The sequence below is a fragment of the Vipera ursinii genome, assembly GCF_947247035.1.
Source record: "Vipera ursinii genome assembly, chromosome: 2".
Classification (NCBI taxonomy): Eukaryota; Metazoa; Chordata; class Lepidosauria; order Squamata; family Viperidae; genus Vipera; species Vipera ursinii.
This window is the reverse complement of record NC_139513.1, coordinates 10029848-10056188: the sequence shown is the minus strand read 5'-3', so window position 1 is coordinate 10056188 and position 26341 is coordinate 10029848. Positions and strand designations below refer to the sequence as shown.

The window sequence follows — 26341 nt, the reverse complement described above, 5'->3', positions numbered from 1 at the left end:
CGCGCCAGACCTCTGGAACCACTTACCGGTTGAGCTCCGGACGGCCCCCGACCTTCGCTCCTTCCTGCACGATCTTAAAACATTCTTTTTTGAACAAGCTGGCCTGGTCTGATGGGATGGGGTTGGGTTTTTAAAATTAGTTTTTAACTTAATATGTATTGATTTTATGGGCATGATGTTTAATGGTTTTTTAATGGCTTTTTAATTTTTGTATTTGATTTTTATTGTGTATTGCCCTGTTCACCGCCCTGAGTCCTTCGGGAGAAGGGCGGTATAGAAATCAAATTATTAAATTAAATTAAATTAAATGTACACTGAGAGCTTATGCACCGGCAGCCAGTTCCTGGTGTGCCCAACTACACTTCGCCAATAAAGAATTCTATTCTATTCTATTCCATTTCTTGGGCAGGGAACCTTTCCTCCTATTCCCATGCCCATCATCCTTGCCCTCCCCATCCCCTCAGAAACGCTTTCCCTTTCCCGCCATTTCGGGGAATCCTGGCATCTCGGGCGCCGTCCACCAGGGGACGCCGTCAGCCTAAGGAGGAAACTGAGTATGCGCCGCGTTCCTCCTCTGGCCCAAGGAACGATCCTAGCAAGAGGCTACTCCGCTGTGAGGCGAGGGCGGGGGGGCGGGGGGGCTGTGCGGGAGGCGCAGAGGCTGCCGGGAAGTCTTGAGCGGACAAGGCTTCCGGGTTCGGGGAGTGGCGGCTCTGCCCTTGCAAAGGAGTCCCGGGCTGGAGGGGAGCGTGGAGACGGGGCAAGTCATCCCCCCGGGGTGAGATTCCCGGGTCCCATGTTCCACTGCCGCCCTTTCCCATGCAGGGGCCAGGCTGGAGGGAGGGGCCGTTTCTCCCCATTTCCTGGGGGAGCCTCTGCACGTGGGGGAGGGGGAAAGCTGGCTGAAAGCCCCCCCCCTGCCGGCTCTGGGTGCAAGTCCGGGGCCCCGGGTGGGAGAACCGGGACTGGGGTGCTGCTTGACCTCCTTTCCCACCCACCCCGTCCTGAAAGGCTCTCTGCCGGCAGACAAAGGAGGAAAACGCTGCAGGGAGGGAGGCGCAGCATTCGCACCCGGTGCCCAAACCTCTTGAAGTCCGGGGGGGGGGGTTTGAAGTCCATTGTTTGTCTTCATTTGTCCGTATTTGGAAAAGCGTGGATTGAGGCTAAGAAGTGGGGAAGGCGTTTGGCGGAGTGGCAGGAATCAAAAAAGGTCATGTTAGGCTCTCAGTGGTTCATTCATTGGGATGGTGGCTTGTTAATTCAGGCATCTCAAGTTTAATAATTTAATAATAATTTAATAATTTGATTTCTATACCGCCCTTCTCCCGAGGGACTCAGGGCGGTGAACAGGGCAATACACAATAAAAATCGAATACAAAAATTAAAAAGCCATTAAACATCATGCCCATAAAATCAATCAATATTAAAGTTAAAACTAGTTTTAAAAACCCAACCCCATCCCATCAGACCAGGCCAGCTTGTTCGAAAAAGAATGTTTTGAGATCGCGCCGGAAGGAGCGAAGGTCGGGGGGCCATCTGGAGCTCAACCGGTAGGAGGTTCCAAAGGTCTGGCGCGCCCACAGAGAACGCTCTCCCCCTGGGGGGTCACCAATCGGCATTCTTTGATTGGCGGCACCCTGAGGAGGCCCTCTCTGTGGGAGCGCACTGGAGTTCCCAAAGGAGTTCTGGGCCAGAACGATTAATGGGGGTTCTGCTGTCTAAAGTGTTACTATAAGTTCTAAGGTTGATGTATTTTCTCATGAAATCGATTCGTAGAGATCTCATCTCTATGAGGCCGCGCGAGTTGTGATGGGGGTCTCCCGATACTCCCATGTAACACCTCTTCTCCGCGAGCTGCATTGGCTTCCAGTTGCCCTCCGGGTGAGATTCAAGGTGCTGGTGATGACCTATAAAGCCCTAAATGGCATGGGTCCGGATTACTTACTGGAGCACCTAGTTCCCATCGCCCTGTGCGCTCCCACAGAGAAGGCCTCCTCAGGGTGCCGTCGTCGGTCAGAGAGTGTGGGCTGGCGGCCCCCAGGGGGAGAGCATTCTTTGTGGGCGCGCCAGCCCTTCGGAATCAATTACCGGTTGAGCTCCGGATGGCTCCCTACCTTCGCTCTGAAAACCTATTTATTTGAACAGGCCGGCCTGGTTTAAGGGTTTGGGATATTTTTTATTATTTATTGTTAGGGCTTAATTAATTTAATCTTACTTTTAACTTTTGTATGTAGTGCTTTTATTGCCCTGTACACCGCCCTGAGTCCTTCGGGAGAAGGGCGGTATAGAAATTCAAACAAACAAACAAACAAATCAATCAATCAATCTCAATTGCTGCTGTTTTCTGACCTGGGACATTTATTGTTTGTAGGATTGTTCTTAGCTCTCTTGAAATTATTTTAGAATAAATAACTAGGAAATAGAAATCCAAAACATGTTTTAAATGTAATTTGTCCAGCCTTTTGAGTCTTGGATAGAAGTTGATCAAGAAGGATTTGTCGGAATATGCCCCACCTGCAGAGAAGTGAAATTACCTAATAGGATTCCCCACTTTCTTCCCTGACTTTAGTGGATATATAAGATTTTCTTGTTATTTTCTCTTTAGGAAAGGATTTTTTGCTAGTTGAATTAGACATCCCGATTGCCTGGTACTTTCTTTGGTTTTCCATTTTGGAATTGCAAGCTGCAAATCTTTCCTGCTGCTTCTGGAGACAAAGAATAAACCACGATTAGATCCACCACACTTAAGAGGATGGGTAAACAACATTTTAAGGTGTGTTTCATGTGAACTTTGCCTTTATTGTTAGTTAGCCAGTATGGGGTCAGGGCAAATTGTGTGAAGCAGACTTTGTGTTATAGTAAGACTTTGTTCACCAAAATCAAGCACTGAAAAATAGAAAGTGAGCATCCTACGCCAGGGTCATTTCCTTGACATTTCATTTGCTGTAAACTCAACGTTCCTGCCATTGTTAGAACATTATTCCTTCCTAGGATCATTTCACTCAGTATTATTCCATGTTAGGGGTCTTCTTCCTTTTCCTCACTAAGACCCCTGACAAAAAGTAAACTTTTTTTCTTCGGATGAGCCATTTTTGGAACTTCCTCCTTCTCTCTTCTCTATGGCTCCAGTTATTTACAACCACACAAAATTAAAAACAAAAGTGGGGAACATCCTTAATGACTGTCTAATGACTAAATAACATGAAGCACAAGAAACGTCAAAATTTTGCATTCCATTTCAGTTTCTTAACTGCCTTGAGTTCTGGCATCTTTATGAACCATCAGTGTAGAGTACAGTGAGAGAGAAAAGTATTTGATCCCCATCTGATTTTGTATATTTGCCCACTGACAAAGAAATGATCAGTCTGGTATGTTTATTTTAACAGTGAGAGACAGAATAACAAAACAAAAAAAATATATCCAGAAAAATGCATTTCAAAAAAGTTATATACATTGATTTGCATTTTAATGAGTGAAATAAGTATTTGATCCCTTCACAAAAGATGACTTAGTGCCTGGTGGCCAACCCATTATTATTTATTTATTTATTTTATTGCATTTATATACCGCCCTTTCCCTGAGGACTCAGGGCGGTTTACAGGGAGTTATTATTATTATTGTTATTAGTGATGATGATGATGATGATGATGTTGCAAGGGAGCTTGGAGGTCATCTAGTAGCCCAATCCCTTGCTCAGGCAGGAAATCTATATCATTTCAGACAAATGGCTGTCCAGTCTCTTCTTAAAAACTTCCAGTGTTGAAGCCATTCACAACTTCTGGAGGCAGGTTGTTCCACTGGTTAATTGTTCTATCAAGAAACGTTCCCTTAGTTCTAGGTTGCTTCTCTCTCTGATTAGTTTCTATCCATATCTTCTTGACCTTTCTTGAGTGCTTTGGAGAATAGCTTGACTCCCTCTTCACTTTACAATGTCTTGGTAAGGCCACACTTGGAATACTACATCTAGTTTTGGTCACCATGATGTAAAAAAGACGTTGAGACTCTAGAAAGAGTACAGAGAAGAGCAACAAATATGATTAGGGGACTGGAGGCTAAAACAAGGAACGGTTGCTGGAATTGGGTGTGCCTAGTTTAATGAAGAGAAGGGCGAGGAGTGACATGATTGCAGACTTCCAACAAAGAAGAGGGAGTCAAGCTATTCTCCAAAGCACCTGAAGACAGGACAAGAAGCAACAGATGAAAACTAGTGAAGGAGAAAAGCAACCTAGAACTAAGGAGAAACTTCCTGACAGTTAGAACAGACATGTCAAACACAAGGCCCGGGGGCCAGATCCGGCCCGCGAGGCCATCCTGGAAACAGTGAGGGAGCGGCCCCCACTACCTTGGCCCTGGCCCAGAGACCCTCAGATCTGTCCCACTCCTGCCCAGGCCCCCATAGGCACCCTTGATGAGAACAATGTAGAGCTGGCCACGCCCACCCAGTAGGCCATATGCACTCTAGCCATGCCCACCCAGTAGACCATGCCCACCCAGGCCACACCCACCCGGCCCCCTGAGGGCAACCACAATGCTGATGCGGCCCTCAATGAAATTGAGTTTGACACCCCTGAGTTAGAATAATTAACCAGTGGAACAACCTGCCTCCAGAAATTGTGAATGTTCCAACACTGGATATTTTTAAGAAGAGACTGGCCAGCCATTTGTCCAAGGCCCCTTCCATCATCATCATCATCATTATTATTGGCAGCCCCTGAGATATTGGAACCCTGCTATCATGACACCCCTAGTCCTTCTCTTCATTAAACTAAACATACCTTTAATGTGCTTCTTCTTGAGCCACTCCTTTGTTGCCTTGGCTGTGTGTTTTGGGTCGTTGTCATGCTCGAATATCCATCCATGATCCATTTTTATTTATTTATTTAGTTAGTTTTCTATACCGCCCTATTCCCGAAGGACTCAGGGCGGTTTACAGGGCAATATTTAAAAGACAGTATAAAATTAAGATAAAAAATAGAATTAAAAAGAATTAAATTAATTAATAGCCCAACAATAAAACAATGTTAAAATCTTGAAACTAAAAACCCCCTCAGTCCAGGCCAGATAGATCGAAAAGCCAGGTTTTCAGGTCCCGGCGAAACGAGCACAGGTTGGGGGCAGTCCGGAGTTCCACAGGTAAATCATTCCAAAGGGTAGGCACGCCCACAGAGAATGCCCTCCCTCTGGGGATCACCCGCCGGCATTCCCTGACTGGCGGCACCCTAAGGAGGCCCTCCCTATGGGAGCGCACAGGACGATGGGAAATTGATGCTGGCAGCAGGTGCTCCCTAAGATATTCCGGGCCCATGCCAGGGCATTTTCAATGCCCTGGCTGAGGGAAGGAAGTTCTCACCGACGATTTGATGGTACATGGCCCTGTCCATCGTCCCTTTGATGCCATGAAGTTGTCCTGTCCCCTTAGCAAAAAGACACCCCCAAAACAGAATCTTTCCACCTCCATGTTTGACTATGGGGATGGTGTTCTTCGGGTGAGTTGAGTTGATGTCAAAGAGCTCGATTTTGGTCTCACCAGACCACAACACTTTTACCCAGTTGTCCTCTGAATCATTCAGATGTTCATTGGCAAACTTCAGATGGGCCTGTACATGTGCTTTCTTGAGCAGGGGGACCTTGTATTACCAGTTGTTTTCTTGGTGACTATGGTCCCAGCTGCCTTGAGATCATTGACAAGATCTTGCCGTGTAGTTCTCGGCTGATTCCTGACCGTTCTTATGATCATTGAAACTCCACGAAGTGAGATCTTGCATGGAGCCCCAGACCGAGGGAGAACGTCAGTTATTTTGTGTTTCTTCCATTTATGAATAATCGCACCAACTGTTGTCACCTTTTCATCAGGCTGCTTGGCGATAGTCTTGTAGCCCATTCCAGCCTCGTGTAGGCCTACAGTCTTGTCCCTGACATTCTTGGACAGCTCTTTGGTCTTGGCCATGGGGGAGAGTTTGGAATCTGATTGATTGATTGCTTCTCTGGACAGGTGTCTGTTATACAGGTAAAAAGCTGAGATTAGGAGCACTCCATTTAAGAGAGTGCTTCTAATCTCAGCTTGTTATCTGTATAAAAGACACCTGGGAGCCAAGAATCTTGCTGATTGATAGGGGATCAAATACTTATTTCACTCATTAAAATGAAAATTATCACTTTTTTGAAATGCATTATTCTGGATTTTTTGTTCTTATTCTGTCTCTCACGGTTACAATAAACCTACCATTAAAATCATAGACTGATCATTTCTTTGTCAGTGGACAAACATACAGAAATCAGCAGGGGATCAAATACCATTTTTCCTCACTGTATGGACTTGTGCAAGGCTGCTCAATAATAATAGAAAGAACCACATTGGCACTTTACAATTTCTAAAACACCTTGTTTATGATCAGCGATAAGAAAAATAACAGCACCAGGTTAAAGATGAAGCAGACTGTTCAAATCCAAAGAGGGTGGGCAGATTAATGTCCTTCACCCTTTAGGGCAGGCATGTCAAACTCGCGACATCGCGTGACGTATCAGAACTTTTTCCCATTGCCGAAAATGGAATGGGCGTGGTTTCTCCATGATGCTCCGGCCCGTGGGCCGGCAATTTGACATCCCTGCTTTAGAGGAATTTCTAATACTTCGATTTGTGCCTGGAATTTGGGGCCAAACAATCCAGCTTTGCAAAGGATGAGAAATGCTCTTCCCAAGGAGCTTTCTCTTCTTCAGCCATTGGCTTGGGGTACAAGCAGTGGATTCCTTGTAATCTGTGGAGCAGCCAAAACAGGGCTTGTGTGCCTTTGTCTATTGATGACACCCATGTAAGTCCCTGGATGCCTCTCAAACAACTTTAATGAAGGTTTGGGGCATGGATAGGATTGTTTGCTCTGGGGACACCACAAGCCTTTTACTTAAATTGTAAAAAGAACCCCTCCACCTGTATTTTCTTCTGCAAACGCTGGGTGTATGGGAGCGAGTGATAGATGGGATTTCCAAGGCCCATTCCAGTTGATGCTCTCCAGATGCTGAAAGTCTTGCTGAGGGATGGGGATGGATAGTTAGACAGATCCAGATGAAAAGTGGGATAGCTTTTCCTGAATGGCCTGAAATGTATGTCTTTGCTTGGAATCACTTAAATAATAGGACAGTTTTTGAAAATCCTCTGTTTTCTTCTCATTCCGGAGGGTCTCGTGTCCTTTAAGGAGGTGGCTGTGTTTTTCTCTCTTTTTTTTTATTGAAAAGTTTTAAAATACAGTTTTCCTTTAAAAAGCCCCCCTTCCCCCTCCCCCCTCCCCCCCACCTCTCCCCCTCCCCCCTACCTCCTCCCCCTCCTACCTCCCCCCCTCCCCCCCTCCCCCCCTCCCCCCCCGACTTCCCAGAGCTAAATACAAGGTATATATATATAAAAAAGCAATCATAAACAACCATATACTAACAACTATAAATTCTAAAATCCATCACTCTCTAACTTATATAGGATAAAACAAACCTTAGCAATATTAAATATATATAAAAAACTAAAATAGAAAAAGAAAAAAGAAAACGAAAGAAGACTTATTCGAATGCTACATAAAACTTCTTAACCCTATACTTGTTCTGGATAAACTCAATCCATTTTCTCCATTCCATAATGTAACGTTCTTGCGAATGATCTTTCAAATAGGCCGAAATCTTCGCCATCTCTGCCAGGTCGGAAACCTTTAAAGTCCACTCTTCTATAGTCGGCAGTTCCTCTTTCTTCCAATATTGACCTATCAAAAGTCTTGCTGCCGTAACTAAGTTCAACATCAATTTGGTGTCCACAACTGTAGCGTCTGCAATTATTCCCAACAAAAAAAATTCCGGACAAAACTTTATCCTCCGTTTAAAAATCTTCTGCATATTCCACCAGACTTTTATCCAAAAAACCTTAACCATCTTACATGTCCACCATATATGAAAATATGTTGCATCTTCATCACCGCACCTCCAACATTTAGGCTGGTAATTCGGATACATACTTGCAAGCTTTTTAGGATCTAAATGCCATCTATAAAACATTTTGTAAAAGTTCTCTCTTAGATTTTGAGCTTGAGTAAATTTTACGTTCCTCACCCAAATCTTTTCCCACGTGTCCATTGTAATAACTTCCTGAATGTTTTGGGCCCATTTTATCATACAATCCTTAACAAGCTCTGTTTCTGAATCGATCTCTATCAATGCAAGATATATCCGTTTAATATGTGCTGGTCCCTGATTTCTAATTTGCTTTATCAAATTTTCATCAGTCATTGCAAATCCATTTTTCTGGTCTTCTTTCCACCTGGCCCGTAACTGAATATATTGAAACCAAGTTTGAACAACCTTCTCTTCTCGCAAGAGGCTATATGATTTCAAACACCAAACATTCCTTTCCAAGCTTAAAATTTCCTTGTATGTAGTCACATCATGTTTGAAACCAGCATGTATATTTTCTATTGCGTGTTTTGGAATTGCCCACAATGGTATCTTGCAGCTTAACTTATGTCTATACTTCTTCCAAACTCTCAGCAATGCCTGTCTTAAAATATGCATCCTAAACACAGTATCTACCTTCTTATCATACAACAAATATGCATGCCAGCCAAACAACAAATCATGGCCCTCAAGATTTAATAACCTCGGTTGCATCAAATTAATCCAATCACTTATTCCTACTAATGCAGCAGCTTCATAATATAATTTAAAATTAGGCAATTTAAGGCCACCTCTCTCACGAGTATCCTGCATAATCTTAAGTTTAACTCGTGGCTTTTTCCCTGCCCACACAAATTTATTGATACCACGCTGCCATTCCTCCAAGTTAGAAGCTTTCTTAAGAATCGGTATCATTTGAAATAAAAATAAAAATTTGGGCAGGACATTCATTTTCACTGCTGCAATCCGTCCCAACAAAGACAATTGCAATTTTTCCCAACTCTCCAATTCTTTTCGAATTTTCCCCCATAATTTTTCATAATTATTTTTATATAACTTTGTATTAGAGGGTGATAAAATCACCCCCAAATATTTAACCCTTTTAACAATCTCAAATCCAGTTAATCCTTCTAAAAGAACCTTCTGTGAAACTGTCATATTTCTAGCCAAAATTTTGGTTTTCTGTATATTTACTTTAAATCCAGAAACCTTCCCATATTGTGTTATTATCTCCATCAGGTCCACAACAGAGTTCTCTGGCTGGGTCACTTTAACAACCAGATCATCTGCAAATGCTCTCAATCTATAGTCCTGATCTCCAACTTGTATCCCCTTAATTTTTTCCGAATTCCGAATTTTAACCAATAATATCTCTAAAGTTAACACAAATAACAAGGGCGATAACGGACACCCTTGCCTTGTGCCCTTCTCAATATTACATGCTGCTGTCAGGCTATTATTAACTATAATTCGGGCAGTTTGTTTTTGATATAATGCCCTAATCGGTTGTAAAAATTTTTCCCCAAAATCCATTTTGTCTAAAACTTTCAACAAAAATTGCCAATTCAATTGATCAAAAGCCTTTTCAGCATCTAAAAAGATTAGCGCTGCAGAGATCTGGTTGTTCCTTTCCAAAAACTCTAACACATCAACTATATGTCTCACATTATTTTTCATTTGCCTACCACTAATAAACCCCGTTTGATCCCCATGAATCACCTGTTGCAGAACCCTCATCAGTCTATTAGCCAAAACCTTAGCAAATATCTTATAATCTGTATTTAAAAGCGATATCGGTCTGTAATTTTTAACTTGAGTAGCATCCTGGTCTTCCTTCGGAATCAAAGAGATAAAAGCTGTTCTCCAAGACGGTGGCACCTTTCCCCCCCTCTGGATTGTCTGGAACAGTTCCTTTAACGGTTTTATCATCTCTAATTGCTCGGGGGTCGCATAACTAGCCTTTGTCTATTGATGACACCCATGTAAGTCCCTGGATGCCTCTCAAACAACTTTAATGAAGGTTTGGGGCATGGATAGGATTGTTTGCTCTGGGGACACCACAAGCCTTTTACTTAAATTGTAAAAAGAACCCCTCCACCTGTATTTTCTTCTGCAAACGCTGGGTGTATGGGAGCGAGTGATAGATGGGATTTCCAAGGCCCATTCCAGTTGATGCTCTCCAGATGCTGAAAGTCTTGCTGAGGGATGGGGATGGATAGTTAGACAGATCCAGATGAAAAGTGGGATAGCTTTTCCTGAATGGCCTGAAATGTATGTCTTTGCTTGGAATCACTTAAATAATAGGACAGTTTTTGAAAATCCTCTGTTTTCTTCTCATTCCGGAGGGTCTCGTGTCCTTTAAGGAGGTGGCTGTGTTTTTCTCTGATGAGGAGTGGTCTCTGTTGGATGCTGACCAAAAAGCATTACATCGGGAAGTCATGCTGGAAAATCATCGGAACGTGGCCTCTTTGGGTAAGAATATGCAAGAAATTTTATCAAAATAAAAACTACAAATTTTGAAGAGGAAATAAAGAAGATAGAATAATGTGATTAATGAATAAGAAAAAAGTATTAAAAAAATGAAAGAGGAGACAAAGTAATAAGTTATAATTGCTCTCCACTTTCTAAGGTTACATTGTTGTTGCTTCTTTACATAAATTATCCTTTCTAATCTTCAAACACAAGTTTGATCACAAGTTCATTTTTTCTTTTTTCCAGCAAAAAGTCCATTGGGTTTACAATCACTAATAAAGATAAATATGATCCCTTGCCTAATCAGAGTCAATTTAGTCATCATTGAGAATTCTATCATCTTCCCTAGCCATTCCACCATTCTAGAGCAGGGGTGTCAAATTCACAACATCACGTGGCGTGTCGCAACGTATCATGACTTTTTTTGCCAATGGCGGCAATGGGATGGGTGCAGTTCCACTATGATGCATCCGGCCTGCGGCCTGGCAGTTTGACACCCCTGTTGTAGAGCCTTTCCAGCTCTTTGTGTATAATAGTCTCACTACGGTTATCATACTTGGAAACAATCTTCTGACTGTTGATTAGTGGCAAAAGAGTGCTGTGATTTTAGTTGGATGTTAATCTTTAAATTCTCTGTATCACTGAATGTCTTTGAATCCAAGTTTTTCTAACTTTTTTACATGTGCACCAAAGCATGACAAAAGGCTCCTTTATGAGTTTTTATTGATGTTTTGGTACAATTAAACAGTGCTTATTCAACAAACATGTTGTCTGAATTTATCATTCGCTAATACAAATTAAATTCCTAATCTCTCGCTCGTTTCTCCAGCCATTGATAAAACAAGTCCATTTCTGCACTTAGTATTTTAAAAGATATTTCTTCCTCCTTTGGGAGATAGGGTGGCATATAAGTCCCATAATAAATAAAATAATAAATACATTTCTTCATTTTTCCAATGTTGTGCAAATATAAGTCTTGCTGCTGTTGTCACATTCAAAATGGTTTGTCAAGCTCTTCTGGGATTATTTATTTATTTATTTATTTTATTAAATTTATATACCGCCCTAGGACTCAGGGCGGTTTACAGGGAAAATTAAAAGCATAACATACAAAAATTAAAATCAGTTAAAACAATTAATTCAAGTCCCTGAAATTTAAAACTAAAACCCAATTAAAAATTAAAAACCCTCAGTCTGGCTAGACAGCTCAAAGAGCCAAGTTTTCAGGTCCCGGCAAAATGAACGAAGGTCAGGGGCAGTCCTAAGTTCCGTGGGAAGTTGGTTCCATAGGGCCGGTGCACCCACAGAGAACGCTCTTCCCCTGGGAATAACCCACCGGCATTCCTTAACCGGCGGTACCCTGAGAAGGCCCTCCCTGTGGGAGCGCACAGGACGATGGGAAGTTGATGCCGGCAGCAGGTGTTCCCTTAGATAATCCGGACCCAAGCCATTTAGGGCTTTATAGGTCATTACCAGCACCTTGAATCTCACCCGGAGGGCAACCGGAAGCCAATGCAGCTCACGGAGAAGAGATGTTACACGGGAGTATCGGGAAACTCCCATCACAACTTGCGCGGCTGCATTCTGCACCAGTTGAAGCCTCCAAGTGGTCCTCAAGGGCAGCCCCATGTAGAGAGCATTTTTTATTATACCTAGTAAAAAAAAGTTTAGGTTTAAAATCTACATGTTTCCCCAGCATCTTTTCTAGCCAAGTATGTATTTTTGTCCAAAATCTATTTGCTTTAACACATCTCCACCATACATGATAATAAGTACTTGGTTTATGATTACATTTCCAACATTTATCCAACATACCTTTAAACATTTTTCCTAATCTTTCTGGTGGCAAGTGCCATCTATAAAACATTTTGTGTAAGTTTTCTTTATAAAAGGTTGACATTGTCAATTTATGATTTCTTTCACACAAGCTTTGCCATTTCTCTAAATCAGGGGTGTCAAACTCAATTTCATTGAGGGCCGCATCAGCATTGCGGTTGCTCTCAAGGGGCCGGGTGGGTATGGCCAGGGTGGGTGTGGCCTACTGGGTGGGAGTGGCTAGAGTGTGTATGGCCTACTGGGTGGGCGTGGCCAGCTCTACATCGTTCCCATCAAGGGTGCCTATGGGGGCCTGGACAGGAGTGGGACAGTTCTGAGGGTCTGTGGCACAAAGAGGGTCTCTGGGCCAGGGCCAAGGCAGTGGGGGCCGTTCCCTCACTGTTTCCAGGATGGCTTTGCGGGCCACATGAAACCACTTTGCGGGCCGGATCTGCCCCCCCCCCCCCAGGCCTTGTGTTTGACATGTCTGCTCTAAATCTATATCCAAAATTCTTTGCCCTTGTTATCAAGCACATAGACATATATCTTTATATGTCTATATTTTCTTAATGTACAAATACTTCCATTGCTGAAAGCCATCCTGGAATTTTCAAATATATTTTGCATTTTAGTTTTTCCCACCTTAGTAATAATGTATTTCTAATATAGAGGTTTGAAAATATTTATAAATTTTATTTTTCCCATGCCACAAAAAAGCATGCCAACCAAGTTGAAAGACATGTCCTCATAACAGTCTTTTATTTCTGAGGGTTATCCATTCTTTTACCCATGTTAACACCGACACTTGATAATGTAAAACCCAATCTGGCAAACCAAAACCTCCATTTCCCTTAGCTTCTTGTAGCATTTTCAATTTAATTCTAGCTTTCTTTCCTTGCCAGAGAAATTTTAAAATTAAGAAATTCAGATCCTTTATCTTGTCCCAGGGTGGATTTGTTCCACCCTGATTTAAATCATTAGTAAAAAGACTTTAAGAAAACCAAGATCATGGCATCCGGCCCTCTCATTTCCTGGCAAATAGATGGGGAAGAAATGGAGGTAGTGACAGATTTTATTTCCCTGGGCTCCAAGATCACTGCAGATGGGGATTGTAGCCAAGAAATTAAAAGACACTTGCTCCTCTGGAGGAAAGCCATGGCAAATCTAGACAGCACACTAAACAGCAGAGACATCACCCTGTCAACAAAAGTGCGTATAGTCAAGGCTATGGTCTTCCCAGTTGCAATGTATGGCAGTGAAAGCTGGACCATAAAAAAGGCTGAGCGCCAAAGAATTGAGGCCTTTGAACTCTGGTGCTGGAGAAGACTCCTGCGAGTCCCTTGGACTGCAAGGCGATCAAACTGGTCAGTCCTAGAGGAGATCAACCCTGACTGCTCTTTAGAAGGCCAGATCTTGAAGCTAAAACTCAAATACTTTGGCCACCTAATGAGAAGGAAAGACTCACCGGAGAAGAGCCTAATGTTGGGAAAGATTGAGGGCAATAGAAGAAGGGGACGACAGAGAATGAGGTGGCTGGATGGGAGTCACTGAAGCAGTAGGTGTGAGCTTAAACGGACTCCAGAAGATGGTAGAGGGCAGGAAGGCCTGGAGGAACGTTGTCCATAGGGTCGTGATGGGTCGGATACGACTTCGCAGCTAACAACAACCAAAAGACTTCATTTAAATCAACTTGTTTTAAATCATATTTTTAAAGCAACTGTCATCTCTGTCCAACAGTGGCTCTTCCTCTGACCCGCTGTTAACTCACCGACAGTCCCATTCACTTTAATGGGACAGCTGGTGATGCGGCAGTGACACAAGGTGAGGGACATGGCTGGCAGCAGGTGAATGGATGCCCGCTATCAGGCGTTGCCCTGATGGGTCTGAAAGGACAGGTGCTCTTTAAATGTAAGGACTCATTTTTGCTGGTAGTTAGAATCTTTAATATTATTTGCAAACAAAATGAAGGTTTCCTATTTAGAATAATAAGATGTCAGGTTAGTAAACCAGCGATATCAGAACTGATTTTAGGTGAATAGGTTAATCACAGATAGTTGGAAAAATGCTCAAATTCTTTTATTTAATTAAAACACTTAGACCCTAGTACAGATACATTTCTCTTCAAACAATCATAGAGTTTCTAGTGTGCATAGATTTGCAAAACAATGGGATAAAGGAATAGTCCTGAACTTTGTTTTATGATTTATCTCATGGTTACTGTGAAATTGTGTGAATGCGTCAATGCAGTGCAAGTTATCTCAGCTTGAATGAGTTTGCCAACAATGTAAATATTGCAGAATATGCAGCCTCATGCCAAATAACTAAGGTCCATTTTATGCTGAGCAAACTAAATTATTAATGTGTCTTAAATGGGAAACTATATTTAGATAGATTTTTACTCCGAAAGCCCTTTATTAAAATAAGTTTGAGAAAAATAAAAAATCCAATATACATAAAAAAATCCGATTTACATTAAAAAAATCATTTTTTGATTTTTTTTAAAAAATCAATTATTATCCACCCTGTCTTGTCCACATTTCCAATATACGTTTGAGGTACATTTGTATACTTTTATTTATTATTTATTATTTGGATTTATATACCGCCCCTCTCCGAAGGGACTCCGGGTGGTGTACAGGGCAACCAAAACACTATAAAGAACACATAATGTATAAAAATTAAAATGAGATTAAATCAAATAGCCCTAAACAATAAACACATTCTAAAATTTAAAATTTTTAAAAATTTAAGATCTAAAATCCCAATCCCTCAGTCCAGGCCGGCAAGTTCAAATAGCCAAGTCTTCAGGTTGCGGCGAAACGAGCGAAGGTCGGGAGCCATCCGGAGCTCAACCAGAAGCTGATTCCAGAGGGCAGGCGCGCCCAAAGAGAATGCTCTCCCCCTGGGAGCCACCAGTCGACATTCCCTGACCGACGGCACCCTGAGGAGGCCCTCTCTGTGGGAGCGCACAGGGCGATGGGAAGTTAACGCCGGCAAGAGGTGCTCCTGTAAATAACCCGTAAATGAGTCTTTTTCTGTTGATTTCATATTCTTCAGCCTGTTTAGAGCTTTTAGCAATTGCATATTCATCTTTTCTACGCAGGTAAGGGTCAAATTCTTCTTTCTGCTGTTGAATACTGTAGTTCCCTTTATCAGGCTCAAGTTCTAATGGCTCTCGACATCTTATCCGTTGTCTTTCCTTGCTGCCCTTTTTCTGCTGAGAGCCATTAGAATTATTTGGGGCAGAGCCTGAGTTTATATCTCTATCATATTCTCAACACGGCATTTCTAACATTCTGCTTTTAAAATCTAGATTGATCCTAAATTTACTGTACCACAAACACCCATGACCTCCAGACCACTGTCATGCCTTTCTTGTTCTAAATTATTCTTATTTTTGATCAACTCCCATTTCTTATCCAAACCGCAGAGTAGACTACAAAGTCAGTTTCAAATTGGGCAAAGCAAATCTTCCCGTTTCCTTGGAAACTTGAAGAATGTGATATTTAATCCATGTTTTTCCCTTGCTATACAAACCTATATTTATCTTCCAAAATTTGAATCAAATTCTTGAATGTCTTCTCTACATCTTAGAAGATTGAAGAAGTTTGCTTTTCATTATATTCATGCTTACTATGGTTTCCTGTTTTTCCTTAAAGTTATTTTCATTTTTCTTTCTTCTAAAGGTAATAATGGGGAAGAATATGAAAATTCCTGGAAACTATTCCAAATGATCACTCATGGATACAATATGAAGAACCCTACAATTCAAATGGAAGTAGAAAGCCATGAGAAAAACCAGTCAAATTGCAATCAGGAAAGTTCATCTTTTGTTCATGCACCAATGAAAGGCTCTGTGGCCCAACAAGGAAAAATAGAAAACAAATACACTGTGAAATGTATAAAACTATTCACAAAGAAATTAGATGTAAATAAACACGATCAAATCCAAATCAAAGATTTTGTATGTAGAGATGATGGAAAAAATTACAAAAGGACCTTATCTCTTCCTCATAAAAATGGCTCCCGTACATCTCAAAAGAGGACCCCCGAAGGAGAGAAGCCACATAAATGCATGGAGCGTGGAAAGAACTTTATTAAGAACAGTCAACTTATCTACCATAAAATGATCCACAAAGCAGAGAAAACGTATAAATGCACAGAGTGTGGGAAATGCTTTACTAAGAACAGTCAACTTACATGTCATAAAATGATCCACATAGGAGAAAAGCCCTATAAATGTACAGAATGTCGAAAGAGTTTCAGTGAAAAGAGAAAACTTACTATTCATGAAAGGATCCACACAGGAGAAAGGCCTTATAAATGCCTGGAGTGTGGAAAGACCTTTATTAGTACAAGTCATCTTAGTTCACATACAAGGATCCACACAGGAGAGAAGCCCTATAAATGCATGGAGTGTGGAAAGAGCTTTATTTCTTGTAGTTCCCTTACTTTGCATTACCGGATCCATATGGGGAAGAAGCCATATAAATGCATGGAGTGTGGAAAGAGCTTTACTCGGAGCCGCACTCTTACTTCCCATCAAAGGATCCACACAGGAGAGAAACCCTATAAATGCATGGAATGTGGAAAGAGATTCAGAGAACAGAGAAAGCTTACTTTCCATAAAATGGTCCACACAGGGGAAAGGCCTTATAAATGCGTGGACTGCGGAAAGACTTTTATTCAGAGAACTCATCTTAATTTACATAAAAGGATCCACACAGGAGAGAAGCTGTATAAATGCATGGAGTGTGGAAAGAGCTTCTTACATGGTAATTCTCTTGCTTCCCATTTCTGGATCCATACAGGGGAGAAGCCATATAAGTGCACAGAGTGTGGAAAGAGCTTCTGTGAAAATTCTTCTCTTACTGTTCATAAACGAATCCACACAGGAGAGAAGCCGTATAAATGCATGGAATGTGGAAAGAGCTTCCCTAAGAGCGGTGAACTTGTTTTCCATAGAAAGATCCACACAGGGGAGAAGCCATATAAATGTATGGAGTGTGGAAAGAGCTTTATTAAGAACTGCCTACTTATTTACCATAGTCGGATACATACAGGAGAGAAGCCTTATAAATGCATGGAGTGTGGAAGATGCTTTTCTCTCTCTGGTAACCTTAGCCACCATAAAAGGACCCACACAGGGGAGAAGCCTTATAAATGCACTGAATGTGGAAAGAGTTTTTCTACGAACAGTTATCTTAACACCCATAAAAGGACCCACACAATGTCAGAAGCCTTATAAATGTATGGTGTGCAGAAAAGGTTTTATGCGGAGCAGTTATCTTAACTCCCATGAAAGGACCCACAGTGTAGAAGCCCTATAAGTGTGAAATAAGGAAAAGGCTTAAAGAGGACCAGTGGCCGAATGTTTCATATACATCTGTTTAAATGTTAGGTTAATTGTTGAAATATATGCATTTCCTAATTACATTTACTGAATTAGGAAAGGGTTTTTCTGAGTCTGACCTTCACAACAGGAAGCCCCAGACAGATGAATTTACTAATGGAAACCAAATGCTAGGTATGTGGCGTTGTAATTATGAACAATGGATTTTTGTAGGTACTGTCATTCAAATGTCACCAATACCAATACACATGAATAAGAACATTTTTTGACGCGGTGGCTCATTGGGTTAGGACGCTGAGCTTGTTGATCAGAAGGTCGGTAGTTTGGCAGGTCGAATTCTGAGTGCCGTATAACAGTGAGCGCCTGTTACTCGTCCCAGCTTCTGCCAACCTAGCAGTTCGAAAGCACGTAAAAATGCAAGTAGAAAAATAGGGACCACTACGGTGGGAAAGTAACAGCGTTTCTTGCGCCTATGGCGTTTAGTGATGCCGGCCACATGACCACGGAGACGTTCTCGGACAAGTGCTGTCTCTTCGGCTTTGAAACGGAGATGAGCACCAGCCCCTAGAGTTGGAAACGACTAGCACGCATGTGCGGGGGAACTTTTACCTTTACCTTTATCCCATTTTTGATTGGATCCTAATAAAGCCCAAATCCACAATAAACGTAGGGCTTTGTTAGCAAAATGTCATTCCAGGCGTACTATGGGAAAGGCATAAATCAGGAAAAACTTGCAGAATTTATAGCTAAATATAAATGACCAAATTAAGTGTAATGCTAATGAAGATACCTTATGAATAGAATAGTTGTAAGCAGTGCTTTTTTTGTAAAAGAAAAAGGTGCCGGAACTCACACGTCATACAGCCCGCCTTGCCTATCCTACAAGGTTCCATCCAAAAAAGGTGCCGGAACTCCGTTCTGAGCGTTCTATTAGAAAAAAAGCCCTGGTTGTAAGTAGCAATTATTTTGCAGTTATGTTTTGTATAGGTGTCAATAGAAGTTATATCATGAATCACAAGATGTTGAAACTGGAAACATCTTGGGATATTGTGCTAAATTAAAAGAATGTTCAAAAAGGCAACATATGCTGACAGTGTAACATCAGATCCTCTATACTACAAAAGCTTCACTGGATTTACAGTCTACTTTGGTGTATTCAATTTGGGCAAGGGGCTGACTTGAGAATGTATCCCAATATTGAGCTGGAAAATGATTGCTTTAAGAGGGATGTAATCAGGCAGACATTTAAAAGGTGTTGCTTCTGCAAGAAGTAGAAGGAGCTGCATCTCCCTGATGCATCTCTTCAAGACAAAAACTTTTTAAATCTATCTTCCTCTGTAGCAGAAATGAGAATGGGAACTTCCTGTGGAGTGAGAGGAGGAATATGGAAAGATAATCCAACTCTTCTATTGAAAAACAGACCTAAGTCAGCCGGTATGAATGCAGAAGGAGGGAACTTTTTTCGGTCACTCACGATGTCAGAGAATAATCACATAAATATTGGATGTGAAGAAAGTTTCAGGATGAAGAGTTCCTCTCACAGAAAATGGAGCCAGAATAACGAGAAGCCTCTGAAATGCATGTGCAAAAGACTTTCCTAGGATTAGACCATATTTTACCTTTCTGTGGTAAGATAAGGACTAATAAAAGCTCTACATTTAATGGAAATGAAAATGTATATCAATGGGGCTGTATACAACAGTTGCAGCCCCTCCTTCACTGGAGAGTTTGTTGTACAGAAGGGGACAGCTGGATGAACCGTAAGAAAAAAAATGAGATCTCCTGGTCAGAAAATCCAGGGAAGTCTGCTTCATGCAGCCAGCCATGGAGCAGAATTCCCTAAAGCAGCTCCAGTATTAGAGAATTATGCATTGGGAAGAAGGAAAGCCCCTTGACAAATGCCTATTGAGATTCTCAAACATCTCAGATAATGGTTTTCCAAAAGATTCTTTTCCAAAAGGCAACTGGACTTTTGTGTTTTCTTGAAAAAGTTTCGCTTCTCATGCCAAAAGTATCTTCTCTTCTGAAGAAGCATCTTTAGAAGTGAAGATACTTCCTGGATAAGAAGCAAAACATCTTCAAGAAAATAGTCCAGTTGCTTTTGAAGAAGTACCTTTGGACCCTTTGTCAAATCTAGAGGAGCGAAAAGGGTTTTCATATACAAAGAAAGAAGACAGAGATGGAAATAGATCGAATAACAGAAATAGTTGCTAACCTGTGGTAATAGGAAGAGAGTAAAATAAGCAAGGTAAGGTTAGATTCAGTTTACAAGTAAGGAGTGGGAGTTTTAAGTTTGTCTAATAAAAGTTCTGCTAACTATACCATAATATGAAAAGCCCTAAGAATTGCTAAAAGGCAAATTTTGGGAGGAGGATTTGGGTGAGGGAGAAACTTCTGAAATTCAGAGGCTCCTGCTGGGTTGCAGCTCTTTATTCAAATATCACAGCTGGATGATTCTCAAAATGGAGAAAAGGCACCAACAGCCTCTTGGCCTTCCAGGTGATTCTGAGGCACCGGGAGCTAAGATTTGCAGAAGGGCAGCTGCGGATACAGAAACAGAACCAGAAACACAGGAGAAATCTCCCATTTTCCCAGTTGCGGCTTCCCAGGCACAAATTGTGTTTCCCATAGAGGTTCCTGGTCCTCGTCTTCTGACCGCCTGGCCATTTTTGACAGGATTTGGCCCTTTTTGAGGCTTTTCCAATCTGCAGAGCCTTCAGAGCAGTTGTTCTTGAGGTAAAATGGATTCAGATCCTCCAGGGAGATTTCTCTCCATCTCCACAGACGGTTCCTGGACAGGGAGATGGAGAAGCTGCCGCCTCTGTAAACGCCGACGCCTTTCTAGGGCAGGGAACCTTTCCTCCTACTCCCGTACCCAACCCCTTCCCTCAGGCGCTCTCCTCTTCCCGCCCTTTCGGATAATTGCGCCAGTTCGCACAGAGTGATCTCAGCCTCATGAAGTAACTGAGCATGCGCGGGGCTCTTTCCCGGGAACAAGGCACCCATAGGAAGAGGCTGCTCTTCCTGTTCACCCCCTCCCTCCGCTTTGAGGCGGGGTCGGGGCCTTTGCGGGAGGCGCAGAGGCTGCCGGGAAGCCTTGCGGGAACCCGGACATCGACGGGACTCCCGAGTTCCGGGAGCGGCGGCGCTGCTCGTGCAAAGGGGTCAGTCGCTGGAGGCGAGCGTGGAGACGGATCCAGTCTTCCCCCGGGGTGGGAGTCCGGGGTCCCATGTTCCACGGCCGCCCTTTCCCATGCAGGGTCCAAGGGGAGGCAAAGGAGAGAAATTGGGGTCGCCAGAAGGGAGGGGCCGTTTCCCCCCATTTCCCGGGGGAGGCTGACCGGAAGCCCCCCTGCCGGCCCTGGGTGCAAGTACGGGGTCCCGGGTGCGAGGACCAGGACTGGGGTTGCTGCTTTCCCCGCCTCTCCCCTCGACCTGAAAGGGGCTCTGCCGGCAGACAAAGGAGGGAAGCGCTGCAGGGAGGGAGGCGCAAGTGGGGCTGAGAGGCAGCATTCGCACCCTGTGCCCGATTGGGCCGTTGTTTCCCAAACCTCTTGGAAGTCTGGGAATTGAAGTACATATTGGTCTTCATTTGTCCGTATTTGGAAAAATGTGGATTAAGGCTAAGAAGTGGGGAAAGTGTCGGAGTGGGATGAATCAAAAGGTCATGTTAGGCTCTCAGTGGTTCATTCATTCGGGGGGTTCGTCCTCTGTATCGGATGATTAATGGGGTTCTCCTGCCTAAAGTTTCACTATAAGTTCAAATGTTGATTTATTTTGTCATGAATCGATTTATATAGCTCTCATCTCAATTGCTGCTGTTTTCTGACCTGAGACATTTATTGTTTGTAGGATTGTTCTTAGCTCACTTTTTTGAAATCATTGGAATAACTAGGAAATAGAAATCCAAAAGGTGTTTTTTAATTGTGCTTCTCAAGTATTTTGAGGCTTTGGTAGAAGTTGATCAAGGATTTATCAGAAGATGCCCCAGCTGAAGAGAAATTAAAGTACCTAATAGGATTCTTCATTTTCTTGCCTGACACTAGTGGTTTTGTAAGATTTGATTCTAATTATATTTGGGGGGGGGATGGATTGACGCTTGTTAACTTAGTCTCCCAGATTTCCTTGTACATACTTTGGTTTTCCATTTTGATATAGAAGCTGCAAACATTTAGTGTAGTATAGATACAATATAAGTCATATCTTGCTCAATAGTAGTAACTGAGAGGGATCCTAGTGCTAGTGGACAATCACTTAAATATGAGCCAGCAGTGTGCTGCAGCTGCCAAAACAGACAGCACAGTGCTAGGCTATATTAACAGAGGGATAGAATCAAGATCATTTACAGTGTTAATATCACTTGGTAAGGCCACACTTGGAATACTTCATTCAGTTTTGGTCACCACTATGTAAAACAGCTTCTGCCAACCTAGCAGTTCGAAAGCACGTAAAAATGCAAGTAGAAAAATAGGAACCACTACGGTGGGAAGGTAACAGCGTTCCGTGCGCCTTTGGCATCTAGTCATGCCAGCCACATGACCACGGAGACGTCCTCGGACAAGGGCTGGCTCTTCGGCTTTGAAATGGAGATGAGCACCGGCCCCTAGAGTTGGAAACGACTAGCACGCATGTGCGGGGGAACCTTTACCTTTTACCTCATGTAAAACAGATGTTGAAGCTCTAGAAAGAGTATAGAGAAGAGCAACAAAGATGATCAGGGGACTGGAGGCTAACATTTAAAGAACAGTTGCTGGAATTTGGTATATCTAGTTTAAAGAAGAGAAGGAGTAGGGGTGACATAATAGCAGTGTTCCAATATTTCAGGGGTTGCCACAAAGAAGGAATCAAGCTATTCTCAATAGGACCTGAGGCAGGACAAGAAGCAATGGATGGAAACTAATCAAAGAGAGAAGCAACCTAGAACTAAGGAGAAATTTCCTGACAGAACAATTAATCAGTGGAACAACTTGCCTCCAGAAGTTGTGAATGCTCCAAAACTGGAAATTTTTAACAAGACACTGGACTACCATTTGTCCAAAATGGTGTAGGGCACAGGTCGGCAACCTGCGGCTCCAGAGCCGCATGCGGCTCTTTGAGCCGTCTCTTGCAGCTCCCAGCCGCCCGGTGCGCGCGCACCTCTTCCAACGGGCAGTGGTGCGCGCGCACCTCTCCAAATGGAGAGTGGCACCGCCCGTTTGGAGAGGTGCACGCGCACCTCCCTGAATGGGCGGAGGTGCGCGCGCACCTCCCCAAACCTTTGGAGAGGTGCGCGCGTACCTCCGCGCGAATGGGCAGCGGTGCCGCTCTTTGAGGAAGCTGCCGCGGCCCGTCTGTGAAGCTGCCGAAAGCGGCAGCTTAGCAGACGGGCCGCGGCAGCTTCCGCAAAGAGCGACGCCCCTGCCCATTCCGAGAGGTGCGCGCGCACCTCTCTGAACGACCGGAGGTGCGCGCGTACCTCCGCGCGAATGGGCAGCGGTGCCGCTCTTTCAGGAAGCCCGCCGCGGCCCGTCTGTGAAGCTGCCGAAAGCGGCAGCTTAGCAGACGGGCCGCGGCAGCTTCCGCAAAGAGCGGCGCCCCTGCCCATTCCGAGAGGTGCGCGTGCACCTCTCCGAACGACCGGAGGTGCGCGCGTACCTCCGCGCGAATGGGCAGCGGTGCCGCTCTTTCAGGAAGCCCGCCGCGGCCCGTCTGTGAAGCTGCCGAAAGCGGCAGCTTAGCAGACGGGCCGCGGCAGCTTCCGCAAAGAGCGGCGCCCCTGCCCATTCCGAGAGGTGCGCGCGCACCTCTCCGAACGACCGGAGGTGCGCGCGCACCTCCCCAAACCTTTGGGGAGGTGCGCGCGTACCTCCGCGCGAAGGGGCAACGGCGCCGCTCTTTGAGGAAGCGGCAGCTTCCTGAAAGAGCGGCACCGCTGCCCGTTCGCGCGGAGGTACGCGCGCACCTCCGGTCGTTCGGAGAGGTGCGCGCGCACCTCTCGGAATGGGCAGGGGCGCCGCTCTTTGCGGAAGCTGCCGCGGCCCGTCTGCTAAGCTGCCGAAAGCGGCAGCTTTGCAGACGGGCCGTCGCCATCGGGCAACCAGGAACCGGTTCCATCTCATTTTTAAAAAAATGGCAGCCGCGTGCGTCCGCGCATGCGCAAAAAACCTTTTTGCGCATGCGCGTGCATGGACACACGCACGCGGGTCCCTCTTTTTTTAATTTGTGATGGAACCGGTTCCCAGTGGCTCTTTTTCTTTTTTAGGTTGCCGACCCCTGGTGTAGGGTTTGCTGCCTGAGCAGGAAGTTGGAGTAGAAGACCTCCAAGGTCCATTCCAACTCTATTATTATTGTTGTTAAGAGGGTGGGTGAACATCAGTTTAAGCTGTGTTGTTTCAAGCGCTGTGTGCAATGTGAACTTTACCCTTATGGTCGGTTAAGTTTGGGGGTCAGGGCAAATTGTGTGAAGCAGCCTTCCTGTTATAGCAGACATGTAAAACTCATGATGTTGTGTGACGTATCGGAGGTTTTTCCACACTGCCAGCAATAGGTTGGGCGCGGTTTCCTGGTGATGCATCTGACATCTTGTATGATCCCTAAATGTATGGTATATATGATCTTAAATGTGAAATAAGTAACTTGCCCTTCGGAGGAAAAAGATATTGAAAATCCACCAAATATAAAACATTTGTTTTATAATCCAATATAAAATATTCCATGTCTTGATGTAATCTAGGACAATATTTTACACCACACTTGTTGGACAGACGGACACACAAATACCCAGAATATCCATGTGCTCAACCATTGCAATCCTTTACCAGCTTCCCTTTCATGAGGAGCAATGTGGTTCAGTGGTTAAATACCACCACCTCATTCTTTGAATTTTTCTTTTCCATCTCAAATGCAGAAACTAGAGTCCTCTCAACAACTTTCCTAACAGCAAAAAGTCAACTCTTGGGTAAAGAGCTTGGATAGCCTTTGTGGTCAGTTCTGCAGCTACCAGAATAGTCCTATGAATTGAAAGGTTCTTGGAGATCCACAAGATTCCTTCGGCCTGTATGGAATTTCCTTACAGGACAGACAAAGGATGCAGAAACTACCATTAGCAAGTGAGGGAACTGGAAAAGGCCCCTCTGCTGTTGAGCCTGGCATCTATGGAAAGATCTGGGCAAGACCTGGGTAGAAAGTCCGGGAGAAGAAAACCATCATCCGTTCAGTCAGCCCTGGAACTTCAGAAACATCCAATACCAGGAGACTGAAGGTCCCCAAGGACTCTGTAGCTGACTGCACAACATTTATAGTCAATGGCTGAGATTAGAAAACCATAGTAATTCCCAAATGTTGGACCTGGTTGTTCTGGAGCAGCTGCTGGTCCTTCTGCCCCCACAGATGACAAACTGGTTACGGGAGTATGGAGCAGAGACCAGCTCCCAAGTGGCCCTGGCCGAAAGCTTCCTCATGAGTCAGGCAGAGGAGCAAAAGGAGCAAGTCGAATTGCAGGTAAAAAAACCTTCCCTACTTCTTTGGTCTTCATAATATGTGGAAATGTTTCACTAGTTCTTGAAGGACATTGTTCCATTATCCATTCTAGAAGATAGAGTGGAGACAGCTGTTCCTTTGTTACATTCTAGGCTCATTGATTGATATTGTGGGATTGAAGTTGTTTTTAGAGAACAAGAATTCACTTCGTGTTGTGTGATGTCTTATTCAAGTCTTTCCCTCTGCAGACCAGAGATCCTATGAGAACCAGGAATTCTTCAAATCCCCCTCAAGAGCTGTTTTCCAGGAGAGTCTATCAGCAATCCGCAAGTCAGGATATCTCAGATGGTAATGAAAACCCACCCATTCCTAAGAGAGCTCCCAGCTATCTTACCTTCTCTACATCTCTTCTGTAGAATGCCTCCTGCCATTTTATTAATTTTCGTTTTAAAAATTCTGTCTCCCTCACAGGGAAGAACAGAATGAATTTGACTCCTTTTTATGATGGTGCTGAAAGAGTGATTGAAGCTGCAACTCAAGTAAGAGAGGTATAATAAAACCAAAAAATGTTCTTAATGTCAGCATTTACTGAATAGCGATCCTATTAGTAATTCTTTGAAGGCTTCTCAATAGTAACTCAAATAATCACATTAACAGTTTCTAAACTGCCTTATTTATAAGAAAAATAATGTCAACAGGTTAAAAGATGAAGCAGACTGTTAAAATCCAAAGAGGATGCTCAGATCAAGGCCCTTCAACCTTTAAAGGAATTTCTAATACTCCCAATTTGTGCCTGGAATTTGGGGCCAATAATTCCAGCTTTGGAAAGGATGAGAAATGCTCTTCCCAGGTAGCTTTCTCTTCTTCAGCCATTGGATTGGAATACAAGCAGTGGGTTCCTTGTAGTCTGAGGAGCAGCCGAAACAGGGTTTGTCTTTGTCTATTGATGACACCCATGAAAATCCCTGGGCGCCTCCTCATACAATTTTAATGAAGGTTTTGGGCATGGATAGGATTGTTTGCTCTGGGGACACCACAAGCCTTTTACTTAAATTGTTGAAAGCACCATCACCACAATCCCCGCATTTTCTTCTGCAAACACTGGTTTGATTGTAATGAGAGATAGGTGGGGATTCCAGTAGATGCTCTCCAGATGCCGAAAGCCTTTCTGATGAATGGGAATAGAGAGGCAGACTGTTCTGTTCCAGCCTATGACCGGCCCTGTTGGAATGTCAGGGACAACCCCTTTTTATAAACAATAGGCTGGAACTATTCCAACCAAATTTATTTGCAAAAACTAAACAAAAAAGTTCAAACAAA

At 43.5% G+C, this 26341-nt stretch overlaps 2 protein-coding genes and 1 long non-coding RNA gene across 11 annotated transcripts in view; all 3 read left to right on the top strand.

The window, feature by feature from the left end:
• LOC310636486 (uncharacterized protein) overlaps positions 1–17822 on the top strand; it is a 56536-nt gene extending 38714 nt beyond the window's left edge. For 4 of the 6 annotated variants that reach the window (XM_083356383.1, XM_083356381.1, XM_083356382.1 and 1 more), the window contains 2 exons: positions 10269–10395; positions 15897–17822. In XM_083356383.1, the coding sequence (XP_083212509.1) occupies positions 10269–10395; positions 15897–17458 (1689 nt within the window). In that variant the 3' untranslated portion in view covers positions 17459–17822. Of the gene's footprint in view, positions 1–10268; positions 10396–10641; positions 11152–15896 lie in introns of those variants that run through there. The other 2 variants (XR_014491728.1, XR_014491729.1) reach the window with 2 other exon arrangements.
• Positions 613–7209, top strand: LOC310636544. The gene is made up of 3 exons (XR_014491739.1): positions 613–760; positions 2606–2773; positions 7173–7209. It is a non-coding gene; the product is annotated as an uncharacterized lncRNA (long non-coding RNA).
• Positions 17823–20651: 2829 nt separating the features above from the next.
• LOC310636473 (uncharacterized protein) overlaps positions 20652–26341 on the top strand; it is a 41158-nt gene continuing 35468 nt past the window's right edge. For 3 of the 4 annotated variants that reach the window (XR_014491727.1, XM_083356347.1, XM_083356343.1), the window contains exons 1-4: positions 20652–20727; positions 24450–25042; positions 25270–25369; positions 25493–25569. Coding sequence is in view for 3 of the 4 variants with exons in the window: in XM_083356347.1 (XP_083212473.1) it covers positions 24881–25042; positions 25270–25369; positions 25493–25569 (339 nt within the window). In the remaining variant the exon portion in view is untranslated. The remainder of the gene's footprint in view (positions 20728–24449; positions 25043–25269; positions 25370–25492; positions 25570–26341) is intronic. The other variant, XM_083356344.1, reaches the window with a different exon arrangement.